This window comes from Leuciscus leuciscus (genome assembly GCF_965113295.1).
Source record: "Leuciscus leuciscus genome assembly, chromosome: 12".
NCBI lineage: Eukaryota > Metazoa > Chordata > Actinopteri > Cypriniformes > Leuciscidae > Leuciscus > Leuciscus leuciscus.
Genome location: NC_138736.1, coordinates 43671991 through 43689711, shown reverse-complemented (window position 1 = coordinate 43689711; position 17721 = coordinate 43671991). Strand labels below are relative to the sequence as shown.

Genomic DNA, 17721 nt, shown 5'->3' with positions numbered 1-17721 from the left:
TGTGTTTCCGCCTTTGCTCAGCGCATGCGCACGGAAGAGTCGCCCGTCCGAGGCATTTGGCGAACAAACATTTCGTGACTGTCATTCGCGATGGCGCATTACAGAGTGAGTAAATAAAACTCGACATTTATACATGTAAAGATGCTGTTTAACTAGAACAGAAAGCATTCGAGCTGTTGTTTAGCTTTTAAAAGCTAACGTTATATCTTTCACGGACGCAGTGAAAGAACGTAAACTTTAAACTCACAGTATAAATGTGTGATAAAGTGTGTGTTTGGGTCGTTTGTCTTCGTTAAAGCCGCTGGTGTTTTAGTGTCGGTTCTCCTGAAGTTCACACAGCTGAACAGAATCTCATTAACTAGCGACACTAACAAACACAATACTGACTCAAATACTAGACACTTGATACAGAATCTGACAAAGTGACATTTAGACACTTTTTAAATGTTATTCAACTGCTCTAATATGTGTGTGTGTGTGTGTGTGTGTGTGTGTGTGTGTGTGAGTGAGTGAATGAATAACTGTGTTCTGTGAATCCTCTCTAACTCACAGCTGAATGTGTGTGAGTGTTTCACCTACTTCAGCTCGAGATTGGGGAAAGTTACACACTTTGTTCTGAAGTGGAAATAGTTAGAGTGTTCTTCTGTGGTGTGATGTTTGCAGGCCTCCGAGTCGAAGCGAGAGCAGTTCAGGAGATATCTGGAGAAGGCCGGAGTCCTCGACAGTCTCACCAATGGTAAAATCACTCATCAAATCAATATTGATCAAACAACTTTTGCATGCAGCTGATTTGACCTTCTGTATTTCAGTCTTGGTGGCTTTGTACGAGGAAACGGAGAAACCCAACAATGCCTTGGAGTATCCTTTACCGCCACTGAAACCAAACGCTTCTGTGCTGTTCTGAGACCAGAATCTGCTCAAATCTGCTGATCTGAGACCAGAATCTGCTCAAATCTGCCATTCTGAGACCATAATCTGCTCAAATCTGCCGTTCTGAGACCAGAATCTGCTCAAATCTGCCGTTCTGAGACCAGAATCTGCTCAAATCTGCCGATCTGAGACCAGAATCTGCTCAAATATGCTGATCTGAGACCAGAATCTGCTGTTCTGAGACCAGAATCTGCTCAAATCTGCTGTTCTGAGACCAGAATCTGCTCAAATCTGCTGTTCTGAGACCAGAATCTGCTCAAATCTGCTGTTCTGAGACCAGAATCTGCTGTTCTGAGACCAGAATCTGCTCAAATCTGCTGTTCTGAGACCAGAATCTGCTCTCGATCTCGTCTCCACAACAGCTCATTCTGTTTAGACTAATGTAAAGCAACACTAGATCCCACTGTTTAACGTAACCGCACTTACATTCAGCTGATCAAACACGCCGTATTTTTATCATGCTGCACAGAGTTAATTTCAATAAAAATTTGATTTATGAATAACAAGTTTGTGAATGCAATGCTATGAATAAATAATATATTTAAATAACTTCTAACTGTTACGCCCAAGCTTGTGTCGAATTAAAGACATTGAATTAAATGACAAACGTGTAGTAATGTGTTTTAACAAAGACTGAAGTGAGTGTGGTTTACATGGAGTCAGTGTGAATGTGTGGAGGGATTACCAGCCTTAACTAACCCTAACTCCAGTTTCATCAAGCATCACCTGGGCGTCGCAGGACCGGAGGAGGACGACTCGGAGACTCTGCGTCTGGAACTGACTGACTTACAGAAGAAATATGAGCAGCTCCTGGCAGAGAACAAGGATCTGAGAAACAGGGTGAGATGATTACACCGTTACCACCTTCACAGAAGCTCAGGTTCAGCCTCATGTTCCCTGGAGTTCTGAGTGTTAGACAGCTTCAGCTCATGGTGTGTGTGTGTGTGTGTGTGTGTGTGTGTGTGTGTGTGTGTGTGTGTGTGTGTGTGAGAGAAAATGACTCTTGTTTTGTGACCTTCACCCACAGCTCCTGCAGTACGAGCCGGCGCAGGAAGAAGCAACAGAATAAAACCTCGTTGACATTTTGAAATTTTTCTTTGCATTAGTAAAAAATATTATTTGTTCATTAGTGTTTGTTTTGTAACCCAATGTCTAAGAAGTGGCAATTTATGTTCAACAAATTTGTGCCTGATATTTAATAAAATACAATTTTTGCACTGTTCTTGATTTGTGGATATTGGTATAATAATATTAGTAGAGATTTATGAAACTACAAACACACAATTTATGTTTAACTTACAACATTAGTTATACACTTGAAGAACATATTAAAATGCATATTTAAAGACTTTAAATTATACCTTGAAGCTTTAATGTAAAACTTTATTAAAAACAATGCTTCAGAACGTTTCTTAGATGAACTCGGTCCCGTATTTCAAATATGTTCACCTTAAACTACTTTAAACTGTTAGTGACTGAGTAAATCACGTACAGTATAAGACGACGCTCTTGCAGGACATAAGACGACTCTCTTACAGGACATAAGACGACGCTCTTGCAGGACATAAGACGACGCTCTTGCAGGACATAAGACGACGCTCTTGCAGGACATAAGACGACGCTCTTGCAGGACATAAGACGACTCTCTTACAGGACATAAGACGACGCTCTTGCAGGACATAAGACGACGCTCTTACAGGACATAAGACGACGCTCTTGCAGGACATAAGACGACGCTCTTGCAGGACATAAGACGACTCTCTTACAGGACATAAGACGACGCTCTTGCAGGACATAAGACGACTCTCTTACAGGACATAAGACGACGCTCTTGCAGGACATAAGACGACTCTCTTACAGGACATAAGACGACGCTCTTGCAGGACATAAGACGACTCTCTTACAGGACATAAGACGACGCTCTTGCAGGACATAAGACGACTCTCTTACAGGACATAAGACGACGCTCTTGCAGGACATAAGACGACGCTCTTACAGGACATAAGATGACGCTCTTACAGGTTTCTTGTACATACAGAATCAACTTCTTTTAGATGGTTAGAACAGTTTGTGGAGGATCTTCTGTTCCAGCGAGTCCATGATCCTGAGCTCAAACACACGTCCAGTTCTTCAGAGACCCGTATCTGTACGCGAACATGCTTTATTATTACAGTGATCTTTACAATCCTTCACAAATCTGTAAACAGTCTAAAACACTCTTATGCATCTTCAGTTTAACAGTTACATTCGTTACACAGCCTCCTCGAACAACCCTCCCTGCCTAAAGTGCGCAACATAACCCTATATATGAGATCTGTGTGTTGATTTTGGAAAAATATTGATCAAACTTTTTACATTTTAATTGTCAAATGTATTTGAAGGCGAGACAGGTGCATTGCATTGTGGGAAATAATCCCTTTGTAGCTTTGCCTCGATAGTTTGATGCATATGTTTGCCTACCCTTACAGAGTCTGCAAGATGATTATGATTTAAAAAATTGAGATAAATATGATAAATTTTTTTGTTCAGTATGACATTTTCTCTCATATTTGCATAAATTCTGCAAGGGGGTTATAAACTAAGAGTATACAAACTCACAGCATGTACTCGCTCCTCTCTGTACTGTTCACATCACTGTTCACACTGAGATATGTCTGCCAATCAGCGATGGTTTCAGCTAAAAACATATTTACATCTAGAAGAACATGCAGCCACGAGTCCTCGTTCTAGAAGTTAAACATTTAAACCCACTATAAGGGTCCAGGAAGAAAATAATGCTAGACTAGAATTTAAAGATATAGTTCACCCAAAAAAAGTTAATTATCATTTACTCGCCCTCATGTTGTTCCAAATCTGTGTCACAAACCAGTTTGGTTCCCATTGGCTCATTTTATGGACCAAAACAAACAACAACAAAAAAACTAAATAACACTAAGACATTTACATGATGACGGAATGATCATTTATTTGGGTGAACTATCCCTTCACCAAAGCAAAACAAAATCTTACTTGAGAGACAGAAACCTGTTATGTGACCTATAGGGTTAATAAAAACACAGGAGAATATCTTGAGTATCTTCAGATCAGCCATTAGGGTTAATAAAGACGAAGGTGTATTACACACAGTAGAGTATCTTCAGATCTGCCTAAAGTGTTAATAAAGACACAGGAGAGTATCTTGAGTATCTCGAGTATCTTCAGATTTTTAGGTCTGCTCGTCTGCTGCTGCTGGATGCTCTCTGTCGGCCCGGAGAGAAGCTGGGACTCTCCACAGAACTGTGGTGCCGTGACCCAGAGCTCAGCTCCGCCACAGAGTCGGGTGTGTGTGTTCTGCCGGCTCTCCTCAGGTCGGACCTGGACACGGCCCGTCCGCAGCGAGTCCTCATGCTCGGGTCGGCCTCAGGCCCGGCGCTGGAGTCTCCGCTGTCCGACCCGTTGCTCTCCATCACGGTGCTGCAGTTCCAGGCCGGGCTCACTCTCCTCTGCTTGCGCAGCGCCGTCGGGCCGGGCAGAACCGAGCTCTCGGACTCGAGCACCAGCGGAGAGCGGGTCCCGCTCGTGTTGTTGGAGTTGCTGTTGCGCTCCAGCGGACTGAGAATGAGGTCCCGGTTCTCCCTCTGCGGGTCCAGACCCGGCTCGCCCTTGACCGGGACGAAGGCGCAAAGGGGGTTGATGAGCGCAGGGTAAGTGGGGCCGTTGCCCTGTTTCTCCAGGAGCGGAGCGAATCCGCCCGGGACCGTGGGGATGGTGGCTTTCCGCCCCTGGTTCACACACGCCTGATGCACCACTGAGTTCTTCTTGCCGTAATAATCTCCCAGGTCATCTTTCAGCTGAGGATAGTAGTCCAGGATTCCCTTCTTCAGCTTCTTGTATGCGAGATGCAGGATCTCCATCAGGCTGAGGAACAGGGACACTGCTGCGATGCCCTGCATGAACACCATGAACACGCTCTTCTCCGTGGGCCGAGAGACGAAGCAGTCCACGGTGTTGGGGCACGGCTCCCGCTCACACTTGTACAGCGGCTCCAGGTGGTGCCCGTACAGCAGGTACTGGCCCAGCATGAAGCCCATCTCCACCACGGACCGGGTCACGATGTGGGCCACGTATGTCCTGAGCAGAGACCCCCGCAGCGGAGCCTTGTTGAGCTTCCCGGTCTCCAGCTGCCTGAGCTCCCGCTCGACCCGACGCCGAGGCTCCAGAACCTCCAGGTCCATGGTCTCCAGCTCCCGACGCAGGGCCACTCTCTTGCAGTGCCGCTCCTTCTCCAGCACACGCAGCCGGTATATGGCGTGACCCATGTAGACCAGCGAGGGCGAGGACACGAAGATGACCTGCAGGACCCAGTAGCGGATCAGGGAGATGGGGAAGGCCTGGTCATAGCACACGTTGTGGCAGCCGGGCTGCTCTGTGTTACAGATGAAGTCGGACTGCTCGTCGTTCCACACGTCCTCGGCCGCCACGCCCAGAACCAGCATGCGGAAGATGAAGAGGATGGTGAGCCAGATCTTTCCCACCATGGTGGAGTGGATGTGGACCTCCTCCAGAATTCCCCCCAAGAAGTTCCAGTCCCCCATCCTCCTGACGGGCCGAGAAACAGCTCAGTCGCGCACACAACACATACCATACTGTACTTTAACACGGGCTACAGCGCCAAAACATGCTGACAAGTGCCGTCTGTGTAACCTTACTGAGATCTGGAGGCACGTCTATCAATATGAAGCTGAAAAATTATAACAAAAGTTCACAGACGATAAAAAATTAGCAGTACTCACCATTTGAAATAGTCACTTCTCTCAAAGATATAAAAATGTTAAATGAGAAAAACTGAATCCAGCTAATGGCATGATCAAAATACATCTGCTTCACTACTAGCTGAAAGAGACACTGGTTTGTCAAATGTAGGTCGCTGGTGACTTTATATCCTGGAACAAGTGATCGATGTGGTGTGTTGCGTGCCGTGCAGCTGTAGAGGCCTGAGGGTCATGTGGACACTGACCGAACCTCCGCTGAGACAGACAGCACCACTGAGGGTCATGTGGACACTGACCGAACCTCCAATGAGACAGACAGCACCACTGAGGGTCATGTGGACACTGACCGAACCTCCAATGAGACAGACAGCACCACTGCAGTCACGCAACTCACACTGGGAGAAGCTTTCACGGTTTATTCATCAGATTCAGCTGTTAACTGAAGAGACTCGCTCAGGTTCTGCTTGCCTCAATATGTAAAAGCAAAAACAGCAACCCATGCGTGCAGTTACAGGCTGATGGAGTCTGTGAGATTAACTAGTTCTCCATTTGTCGATACTTATTATCCTCATTAATGATCAATCGGTCATGTCCGATTTCATACATGAACTGCTCTCTGATCCCAATCAAGATTTTCCCTCAAGCCGATGTCTGTCAATGTTTTTAAACCCATCTCTGAAGAATCAATGGCCAGAGAGCACAGCGATGTTTTGAGTGGGCGGAGCTTCAGCACCTCAGCCAATCAGAGGCTCGGGAGGCAATAGATCGTGGGATGGGTTTTGTTGTCGTGAAAACAGCCTCATTGATTTGCGGCTTTTATATGCAAGTGGCAGTTCTGTTCCACGCAAACTACGATCACGTAATGCTGAGGGGTCACGAGGTCACCGGTTTATGTGACACGTGTCTTCAAAGGACACTCGTGTAGAGAACATTACTATTCAAAGGACAGAATAAAGTATCAGCATTTTATGATCAACTTCTTGTTTGATTAGACAGGAAATTATTTCCTTCATGTTATTCCAAATTGTAGTTTTTCTAAAAGTAGAACATGAACATATTCTGATTGAATAAAGAGCTTCTTTTTTTTTTTTTAGACAATTTTCAAAATATCTTTTTAGTTACAGTCCTAGATTTGGAAGGAATGAGGGTGAGTCAATAAGAAAAAGTAAATTTGAGGGTTTTGGACACTCACTCAGAAGGCTAAACGCTCTGTTGTGTGACGTCACACATGTAAGAGGGATCAATTACCAGTCAATCTAGACATTAAAACACAAGTACACAATGTGCAAGTAAGATCTGAGGATAAAATGAGATCAACAACAAACTGATGCACAAGAAATTTATTTCATTTTGAGGTTACATGTAAAAGGCCTGCAGATTTTAAAAGTAAAAAACACATCCGAGACACTCATGGAAGACCGTTTTAAATGGATGGCCATTACTGGTCAACTAACACAAATCTCATACAAAAATATTGAAAGCCATATTCATCTCTCATTCTGTCTCAAATGCAGCTGCGCTTGTGAACTAAACCCAGAAGACGTCTCTCGCTGAATACTTGCAGCCTATCAACAGACATGTGAACGCTTGCTAAAACTGGATGTAGGTTGACTCTCTCTCCATATTAAAAGAAATAGACTGACAGCTGAAACTGGCAGGTTTATGACCGCTTTATACACCTTCACACTGCATCCCAAACACTAAACCGAGAAAAACAAAAGAAGAAAACCCATTGAGGACTCAAAGCTGTGGGACTCTAATGCCCCCAGGACTTGCGCCCGGCCCAGGAGCGCGAGCGGGACCGTGAGCGGGACGGGGAGCGGGACCGGGACGGGGAGCGTGTGTGTGTCTTGCCCAGAGCAGAATCCTGGTTCTCCGAGTGGAAGTCGTTGGCTTGACGTGGGCTGATGGACTTGGACCGGGACCGAGCCGCGTCAGACTCTCTGCGTCCGGGCCGGACCTTGGAGTGAGAGGGACTGCGGGAGCGCTCGTCGCCTCGAGAGCGGTGGTGTTCACGCGCAGACGGCCGGTGCCTGAGGATCACATGACCATTACAATATTGCAGTGCAACACACACACACACACACAAACCATTACATGTAAAGAGCATCAAACACACAGCAGTGGATCAGTCTCTGCTCCTGCAACATCACTCCTATCAGACTCGGGTCAGAGTCAGGCACACACACACACTCACTCGGGTCAGAGTCAGACACACACACACACACACACACACACACACACACACACACTCGGGTCAGAGTCAGACACACACACACACACACACACACACACACACTCGGGTCAGAGTCAGACACACACACTCGGGTCAGAGTCAGGCACACACACACTCACTCAAGTCAGACAGACACACACACACACACACACAGACACACACACTCGAGTCAGACAGACACACACACACACACACACACACACACTCACTCGAGTCAGACAGACACACACACACACACACTCGGGTCAGAGTCAGACACACACACTCACTCACTCGGGTCAGAGTCAGGCACACACACACACACACTCACTCGGGTCAGAGTCAGACACACACACACACACACACACACACACACACACACTCGGGTCAGAGTCAGACACACACACACACACACACACACACACACACACACACACACACACACTCGGGTCAGAGTCAGACACACACACTCGGGTCAGAGTCAGGCACACACACACTCACTCAAGTCAGACAGACACACACACACACACACAGACACACACACTCGAGTCAGACAGACACACACACACACACACACACACACACACACACACTCACTCACTCGAGTCAGACAGACACACACACACACACACTCGGGTCAGAGTCAGACACACACACTCACTCACTCGGGTCAGAGTCAGGCACACACACACACACACACACACACACACTCACTCGGGTCAGAGTCAGACACACACACACACACACACACACACACACACACACACACACACACACTCACTCGGGTCAGAGTCAGGCACACACACACTCACTCACTCGGGTCAGAGTCAGGCACACACACACACACACACACACACACACTCACTCGGGTCAGAGTCAGACACACACACACTCACTCGTGTCAGAGTCAGACACACACACACACACACTCACTCACTCGGGTCAGAGTCAGGCACACACACACTCACTCACTCGGGTCAGAGTCAGGCACACACACACACACACACACACTCACTCGAGTCAGAGTCAGACACACACACACAGACACACACTCACTCGGGTCAGAGTCAGTCAGGCACACACACACACACACACACACTCGGGTCAGACACACACACACACACACACTCACTCACTCACTCACTCACTCACTCGGGTCAGAGTCAGACACACACACTCACTCGGGTCAGAGTCAGACACTCAGACACACACTCACTCGGGTCAGAGTCAGACACACACACACACACGGGTCAGAGTCAGACACACACTCACACACACACACACACTCACTCACTCGGGTCAGAGTCAGGCACACACACACTCACTCACTCGGGTCAGAGTCAGGCACACACACACACACACACACACACACTCACTCGGGTCAGAGTCAGACACACACACTCACTCGTGTCAGAGTCAGACACACACACACACACACACTCACTCGGGTCAGAGTCAGGCACACACACACTCACTCACTCGGGTCAGAGTCAGGCACACACACACACACACACACACACACTCACTCGGGTCAGAGTCAGACACACACACACAGACACACACTCACTCGGGTCAGAGTCAGTCAGGCACACACACACACACACACACACACACTCGGGTCAGACACACACACACACACACACACACACTCACTCACTCACTCACTCACTCGGGTCAGAGTCAGACACACACACTCACTCGGGTCAGAGTCAGACACACACTCACTCGGGTCAGAGTCAGACACACACACACACACACACGGGTCAGAGTCAGACACACACTCACACACACACACACACACACACACACTCACTCACTCGGGTCAGAGTCAGAGCTTCACCTCATGTCCACTCTTATCTTAGCTAGTGGTCGACCGATATCGGCTGATACGTTTGTCTGATTGGCCGATGTGTTCGAAGCGGGACTTTTATTTTGACGTTCTCAGCACCTGATCACACAGCACTCCCACTCTTCATTAGTTTACGGCCTTAGTTAAACAGTCATATCTATTACAGTCTTAGTTAGAACTGTTGAAGAAAGTAAACGGTATGTGAAAAAGTATAGCGTTGCTTTTATATCAGGCCTATTGAACCAGGCAAACAACAGGATATAATACTCTCATTTACAGTCAACATTCAGTAAATGCACATCTATTTAATTTAAATCTCGGAATATTTAATAAACATTTAATTTCACAAACCTGTACGATCGTGTTACTGTGTGTGACGGTCAGTTCAGCTTTACTGGAGACACATAATCGACTCTATATTCTTGATTTTAAAATCAGCTGTGCTATATCCAGTGTTCCCTGTTCCCTGTGTGTCTAATATTCCCCAGATTACTGAGTGCCCCGTCACAGCGTTTACTTCCTTTACTCATATATTTTTGAACAATTACTTTATTTGTGAAAAATACTGTAATAAAATTACAGAATCAACTGCCATCTAAATTAGAATCAAGTTTATTTTTTACATTTATTTTCATGATTATTTGTAATTTATTAAATATAAATTCAAATGAATATAAATTATATAAATTATTATGTATTGGCAACCCTGCTCTCCAAGATATGGTCTAATCTTAGGGTGACTGTCAGCTCGTCCGCATCATCACAGAGTTAGACGCAGGGATCCCGATGACATGATCTGACATAACTACACATATAAACCCCAACAGAACAGATTCTGCTGGAGACACAGATGTTTAGATGGAGACGTGATCCAGGGGTTTCAGCTGATCTAGAATAAAAACATGTCTGTGTGGAAGATGGAAATATTTAATAATAATAGTTATTTTTGCTTTAAATATGGTTATCATAAAAAACTGATACCATTGAAATTTCATAATTCCCGTCAACAATTTCAAAAAAAAATAAAAAAAAATAAATCTAATACTAGCCTAACTGAAGTAAAAAAATAAAATCTCTCAAGGTCACTGAAGACAGTGACAGAAGTAGACGCTGAAAGATCTAGAACAAAGACACATCTGAAATAACCCTGCCTGAAGAACCTCAAGCACTAAACAAGAAATACTTCAGGAACTGTATAAAGCCGAGTTCATCAGCTGACTCCAACACGCCTGACTGGAAGCTTCTGCAGAGCTTGATTATCTGGTTCAGCTGAACTCTGACACCCTGATATACAGCAATCAAACATATAAAACACTGATTAAAGTGATTAAAGGTACTAAAGTGACAGAGTTTGATCAAGATTAGTGACAGACGGCAGCAGGGTTATTAGGCTACTATCACTTTAAGACCACCTGCACTGATCTAATATACTGATACACACACTTTCTTTCTCCACTGTTTACATTTACTTAGCACATATAGACATGTTTATGAGGATCCTCACAGCGAAAGGCATTTAAACACTGTGTGTGTGTATGTGTGTGTGTGTGTACGTCACTGTTCAAGCCCAATAAGGCGTCAGTATGACGCGCTGTATGCATTTCAGGTGTGTGTCGCTCATGAACCGTCTCAGACAACACGCATATACCAAAAATACTTCTCTTCAGCTGCTTTAGGTGGTATAACGCACTTTTCACAAGATGTAAAATAAGTGTCTGATGTCCCCAGAGTGTGTATGTGACGTTTTAGCTCAAAATACCACACAGATATTTTTATTTAGCATGTTAAAGTTGTCACTTTTTGAGGGTGAGCAAAAACACTTTTTTGTGTCTGTCCCTTTAAATGCAAAAGAGCTGCTGCTCCCGGCACAGGGGGCGGAGCTTCAACAGCTCTCGTGTTAACAGAACCTCACACACACATGCACTTAAAATGTAAAAAACGTTTTGCCTTTTATGTTGAAACCGGAGTCAGACAATGATGGAGAGACTCAAGAAGTGACAACATGTAGACAACATTTCTGAATGGTTAGTTGATGAATTTATGTAGCTTGTCATGATAATCTATAAATCACGTTCCTGGGGCGGGGCTCATGTAAATTCTTGTGTAGTTTTTGTAGTTCCTACCAGCCGTTTGTTGTAGTCCTTAAAAAGCAATTTCTTTAAAAGAAAATCTCTCTCTTTGCTGTGAACTTTGAGCGTCGTATCTTTGCAGATGTTGTTTATGCTCAAACAGCGACATTACACACTAACTACAGTTAGATATGTGAAATCATAATCAACCAGCCCTTTAAAATCACTCGTTTTTAAATCGCAAGACTTCGGAGCATTAATGTGTTCATTCATGATTTCTGTCGTTCTTTAAAGCGGAAACAAGTGATTGGCTCATGTGCGCTACAGAGATCTGTGTGACTTCACGCAACTAGGGCTGAAACGATTAGTCGACATTATCGACAAAATATCTTTGTCGTCGAGTAGTCGTGTGATCTCACGTGGCCTAATGTAAGGGCCTGCAATATCGCGGTTTGACCACGACGGCGCTGTAGCGCTAGAGTGTAATGCTATTGCGGCAGAAGAAAACAGCGCGAATTATGACGGAGTGCAAACGAATCCGAACTAGCTAGGTGTGTGAAAGTTCCACAAAACTTACCCTAACCCAAACCAAGAATGCTGTCGTGTGCAACACATGCCAGGCGGAACGAGCTTTCCACGGGAGCACAGCATGCATGTTAAAGCACTTAAAGAGGAAACACCCCGGCACGAGACGAGCCGGTGAGAGGTGAGCGTTCTCCAGCGGGAGATCAATAACTAGCAGTAAATCTCTTTATTAGAGAATGCAATACTACTAACAATAGTAATAATATTAACAATAATAATATAATTACATTCATGTGATGATTTATTTTTGCATAGAATACAGCTTGATCGAGCTCAGGAGTCAGGGCTGTTCTTATTAGTGTAACACTATTAGGGTATTACAGTCTTATCATCACTTGCCTGTATTATGTTCCATATTCATGAAGACTTACAAAAGCAGATGTTATGAAGAATATCATGTGTTACTTTTTCATACTGTAAAGTAAAAGGTGAATGAGAATGTCTCTGTCAGCTCAATTGCCATGTCAATTCTTTTTTAATTTTATACTTATAATAATTGTTTGCAGATTAAGTTTGTCTGTAATGCAGCGGATTTTTTTAAACAATGGGTTAGAGAGCATTAGTGTGTGATTTGAGTTGGACAGAAATCTGGAAACTTAAAGAGAATGACATGTTTAGTTTGCTTTTCTAAAGCTGAAGTGATTTTCTTTTTTATATATTATAGTTAGAATATGTATAACTCAGTTTTAACTAATTGAAAAAGTTGAATAATCGTTCCAAACTTACTGATTAGTCGGCGAAATAATCAACGTTTAGTCGATTAATCGTTCTAATAATCGCTAGATTAATCGATTATCAGAATAATCGTTTGTTGCAGCCCTACACGCAACAGAGCGTCGAGAGCGTCTAATTAGCCTAGTTTACAGAGCAATCCCTTCATTAAGCGACTAGTTGCTGGTATGATGAAATCTAAGCCCTGTCTCGTAACAGAAGGTCATATTTTGATTAGAAACCCCATAAGATTTTCCTGAGATGTTTATTTTTGACAAACAATCGTTTCCTGAATTTGAGAGCCAGCAGTGAAGCTTCTCTGAAAGGTCAGTGGATTTACCTGTCGTGTTCTCGACTGCGGCTGCGTCTGCTGTGGGGTCTTCCTCTCGAGCTGCTGGGAGAAACACACGTCACACAGAGCTACGGTTCTCCACAGAGGTCATGTGACAGAGCATGTAGGTCATGCGACGGAGGTCACGCAGGTCATACGATGGATCACAGAGATCATGTGACAGATGTCATGCAGGTCATGCGACGGAGGTCATGCGACGGAGGTCATGCGACGGAGGTCATGCGACGGAGGTCATGCGACGGAGGTCATGCGACGGAGGTCATGCGACGGAGGTCATGCGACGGAGGTCATGCGACGGAGGTCATGCGACGGAGGTCATGCGACGGAGATCATGCGACGGAGATCATGCGACGGAGATCATGCGACGAGATCATGCGACGGAGATCATGCGACGGAGGTCATGCGACGGAGGTCATGCGACGGAGATCATGCGACGGAGATCATGCGACGGAGATCATGCGACGGAGATCATGCGACGGAGATCATGCGACGGAGATCATGCGAAGGAGGTCATGCGACGGAGATCATGCGACGGAGGTCATGCGACGAGATCATGCGACGGAGGTCATGCGACGGAGGTCATGCGACGGAGGTCATGCGACGGAGGTCATGCGACGGAGGTCATGCGACGGAGATCATGCGACGGAGATATTGCGACGAGATCATGCGACGGAGATCATGCGACGGAGGTCATGCGACGGAGGTCATGCGACGAGATCATGCGACGAGATCATGCGACGGAGGTCATGCGACGGAGATCATGCGACGGAGGTCATGCGACGAGATCATGTGACGGAGGTCATGCAGGCAGTGTTGTATAAAGTACTAGAAAGCAATACTTGAGTAAAAGTACAAGTATCGTACTAGAAAAAGACTTTGGTAGAAGTGAAAGTTACCTTTTAGAATATTACTTGAGTAAAAGTCTTAAAGTATCTGATATATACTGTACTTAAGTATCAAAAGTAATTCTGATATTTAATGTACTTAAGTAATTGAAGTAAAAGTTAAAAAACATTTTTTTTAAAGCAAGCGGTTAGAACTTTAGGTTTGTGAACTTTATTGTGGCTTTCTTATAGTAAAGCATATTCAGGGTTCCAACTTCCCATATCTTCTTAATCTCACTCATCAAATCAAAATCACAGTCTTTTCCAGGACTTTTCAGGCACAATTCTCTTAAGTTCAAAGAACAAACAGCATATTTTTAGAGCTGACATGAAAGGAAAAAAAACTGAAACAGAAATTTCACTTTTGTATGAACTTAAGGTAAAAATGAAAAATAAATAAATAACCTATTTCTTAAAAAAATAATTACCTGATGGTAGGGAGAATATTTTGGTCATGTGGTATGAGCATTTGTAGGGCTTACTCCCCAGGTCACACACAGCAACATAAGCCCAACATTATCCTATAACCACTGAGTTTTGAGTTAATTAACATAAAAGGAAATCTCAAGTTTGACAAAACGTATGATGCTTTTAAAGACGTGAATAGCCCTTAACACTTTCTTTCTAACCTGCCACTGATTAACGTAGCAGTTCTCAAAAAATATTTCTCAGTCTAACATTAGCCTACCTGAGGAAATATTCGGCCCGGCAGTTATGCTATACCAAAAACAGTTAAGCGTGTTTCAGTATTATGGACATGTCTTTGAGAGTTCTCTGTTGAATTAAATCAAAAGGTAGGTGCTCGCATAGATATCGGTGCTCGTGCTTCCATGGCGGTTTCAGTTGTGCTTCCTCCTCCTTTGGCATGGCAACAAACAAGCATTACACTGGAGCGCGCGCCGTGCGGAGCGTGCGTAATGCAATCTAAGCAGTGATTCGCCAAACCTCCCTTATTGCAGTCGCACACATTTCTTCTGATTTTATTTTGTAGTAACGAGTAACGAAGATGCTTAGTGGAAATATATCGGAGTAAAAGTATAAATTTTATCTAGGAAATGTAGTGGAGTAAAAGTGAAAGTTGACATAAATATAAATAGCGAAGTAAAGTACAGATACGTGAAATTTCTACTTAAGTACAGTAACGAAGTATTTGTACTCCGTTACATTACAACACTGCATGCAGGTCATGTGACGGAGATCATGCAGATCATGTGACGGAGGTCATGCAGGTCATGTGACGGAGATCATGCAGATCATGTGACGGAGATCATGTGACGGATGTCATGTGACAGAGATCATGTGACCGTGATCATGTGACTCACTCTCGGGGGCTGTCGGACCGCCGGCGCCGTCTCTCGTAGGATTGGCTGCGTGATCTGCGTCTGTCACTGCGGCTGCGAGAGCGTCTGCGTCTGCCATCCCGTTCGCTGCGCGGAGACTGACGCTCCTTCGTCTTCATCTGACCGGGTGCTGAGAAACACAAGAGGACACTCGTAAACACACTCCACACACACACTCATCTCAGATCCAGCAGAACTTACTCTTGCGATCTCCCTGAGCGAACTGGATCTCGATCTGCCGTCCGCAAACCCACTTCCTGTCCAGGTTGTGCAGGGCGTCCTCCGCATCACGGACATCTTCAAACGTGCTGCGCTATTAAGGGCTCTAACGGCACAGTGCACACTACACAGTGCACACTACACAGTGCACACTACACAGTGCACACTACACAGTGCACACTACACAGTGCACACTACACAGTGCACACTACACAGTGCACACTACACAGTGCACACTACACAGTGCACACTACACAGTGCACACTACACAGTGCACACTACACAGTGCACACTACACAGTGCACACTACACAGTGCACACTACACAGTGCACACTACACAGTGCACACTACACAGTGCACACTACACAGTGCACACTACACAGTGCACACTACACAGTGCACACTACACAGTGCAGCAGCCCACACTGAACATGAGCTTCCTCTCTCACTCACACACACACTGAACATGAGCTTCCTCTCTCTCTCTCTCTCTCTCTCACACACACACACACACACACACACACACTGAGCAGAAGCAGGTTCTGAATGATGGAGGATACGGGTGGCACCTTTACCTGGATCTTTACACTCTTTAGCCGCCGCTCGTCTCTGTCTGCACTTTGTTTTCTCTCTGTCACTCCTCCTCTTTCTTCTCTTTTCCTCTGTCTCTTCGATCTTTAACTTGCTTTGACACTTTGCCTCTCTGTAAGTAGCGATCGCTTGATCTTTCTTTCTTGGCTGCTGTGGCTTGGCTTTAGTCCTACTCTACACGGGTCTGTTAACTCTGTGTTTGTGCCGGGCTCCACGACTGGACGCTTTACACAGTCTGGGGCGACAACAGAGAAATAAGGGTTAGACTGGAGCGAGCTGCGGAGAGAAACACACACACACACACACACACACACACACGCTGCAGCTCCACACTGGCTGAAAAGGATATTGAATGTACGCAAATCCTCTGGGTCGGCGTGAATAGAAGTCTAGAGGAATGTAGACGTCGGCAACGGGCCCGTATCGGCCGAACTCTCGGCGCAGGTCCTCTGGCCTGAACACCGGGAAATACACACGTTTGTTCTCATTGCTGGAAGTGCAACCGCCCTCGAGTGACACACACACACACAGCCATCAGACAACACACACACACACGCTTACCGCCGTCAGAAAACACACACACACTCACTCTCTCTCTCTCACACACACACACACACACACCACGTCAGAAAACACACACACACACACACACTCTCTCTCTCACACACACAGCCATCAGACAACACACACACACACACTCTCTCTCTCTCACACTGCCGTCAGAAAACACACACACACACTCTCTCTCTATCACACACACTCACCGCCGTCAGACCACACACACACACACTCTCTCTCTATCACACACCACCGTCAGACCACACACACACACACACTCTCTCTCTATCACACACACACACACACACACACACACACTCTCTCTCTATCACACACACACACACACACACACTCTCTCTCTCTCTATCACACACACACTCTCTCTCTCTCTATCACACACACACACACTCTCTCTCTCTCTCTCTCTCTCTCTCTCTCTCTCTCTCTCTCTCACACACACTCTCTCTCACACACACACACACACACACACACACACACACACACACACACACACACTCTCTCTCTCTCTCTATCACACACACACACACACACACACACACACACACACACACACACACACACACACACACACACACACACTCTCTCTCTCTCTATCACACACACTCTCTCTCTCTATCACACACACACACACACACTGAGCGCCGC

The 17721-nt window shown here is 45.4% G+C and overlaps 3 protein-coding genes and 1 long non-coding RNA gene across 5 annotated transcripts in view; 2 read left to right on the top strand and 2 right to left on the bottom strand.

Moving 5' to 3' along the window:
• Positions 1 to 2152, top strand: mycbp (MYC binding protein). Its single transcript, XM_082186409.1, has 5 exons — positions 1 to 105; positions 664 to 736; positions 810 to 858; positions 1641 to 1770; positions 1958 to 2152. Exons 1-5 carry the CDS (start codon positions 91 to 93, stop codon positions 1997 to 1999), a joined length of 309 nt encoding a protein of 102 aa, XP_082042535.1. The 5' UTR covers positions 1 to 90; the 3' UTR covers positions 2000 to 2152.
• A 752-nt stretch (positions 2153 to 2904) lies between these two features.
• On the bottom strand, positions 2905 to 6863 carry gja9b (gap junction protein alpha 9b). The gene has a single exon (XM_082186403.1). The coding sequence runs from the start codon at positions 5502 to 5504 to the stop codon at positions 4128 to 4130; it is 1377 nt and encodes a 458-aa protein (XP_082042529.1). The 5' UTR covers positions 5505 to 6863; the 3' UTR covers positions 2905 to 4127.
• A 143-nt stretch (positions 6864 to 7006) lies between these two features.
• Positions 7007 to 17721, bottom strand: part of srsf10b (serine and arginine rich splicing factor 10b) — an 11830-nt gene continuing 1115 nt past the window's right edge. The window contains exons 2-6 of one of the 2 annotated variants that reach the window (XM_082186404.1): positions 16847 to 16951; positions 15888 to 15991; positions 15669 to 15816; positions 13451 to 13504; positions 7007 to 7714 (exon numbers count right to left, since the gene is read on the bottom strand). In XM_082186404.1, coding sequence (XP_082042530.1) covers positions 7438 to 7714; positions 13451 to 13504; positions 15669 to 15816; positions 15888 to 15991; positions 16847 to 16951 — 688 coding nt within the window. In that variant the 3' untranslated portion in view covers positions 7007 to 7437. The remainder of the gene's footprint in view (positions 7715 to 13450; positions 13505 to 15668; positions 15817 to 15887; positions 15992 to 16846; positions 16952 to 17721) is intronic. The other variant, XM_082186405.1, reaches the window with a different exon arrangement.
• Positions 13511 to 15779, top strand: LOC309511312. Its single transcript, XR_014210580.1, has 4 exons — positions 13511 to 13650; positions 14220 to 14233; positions 15553 to 15575; positions 15641 to 15779. It is a non-coding gene; the product is annotated as an uncharacterized lncRNA (long non-coding RNA).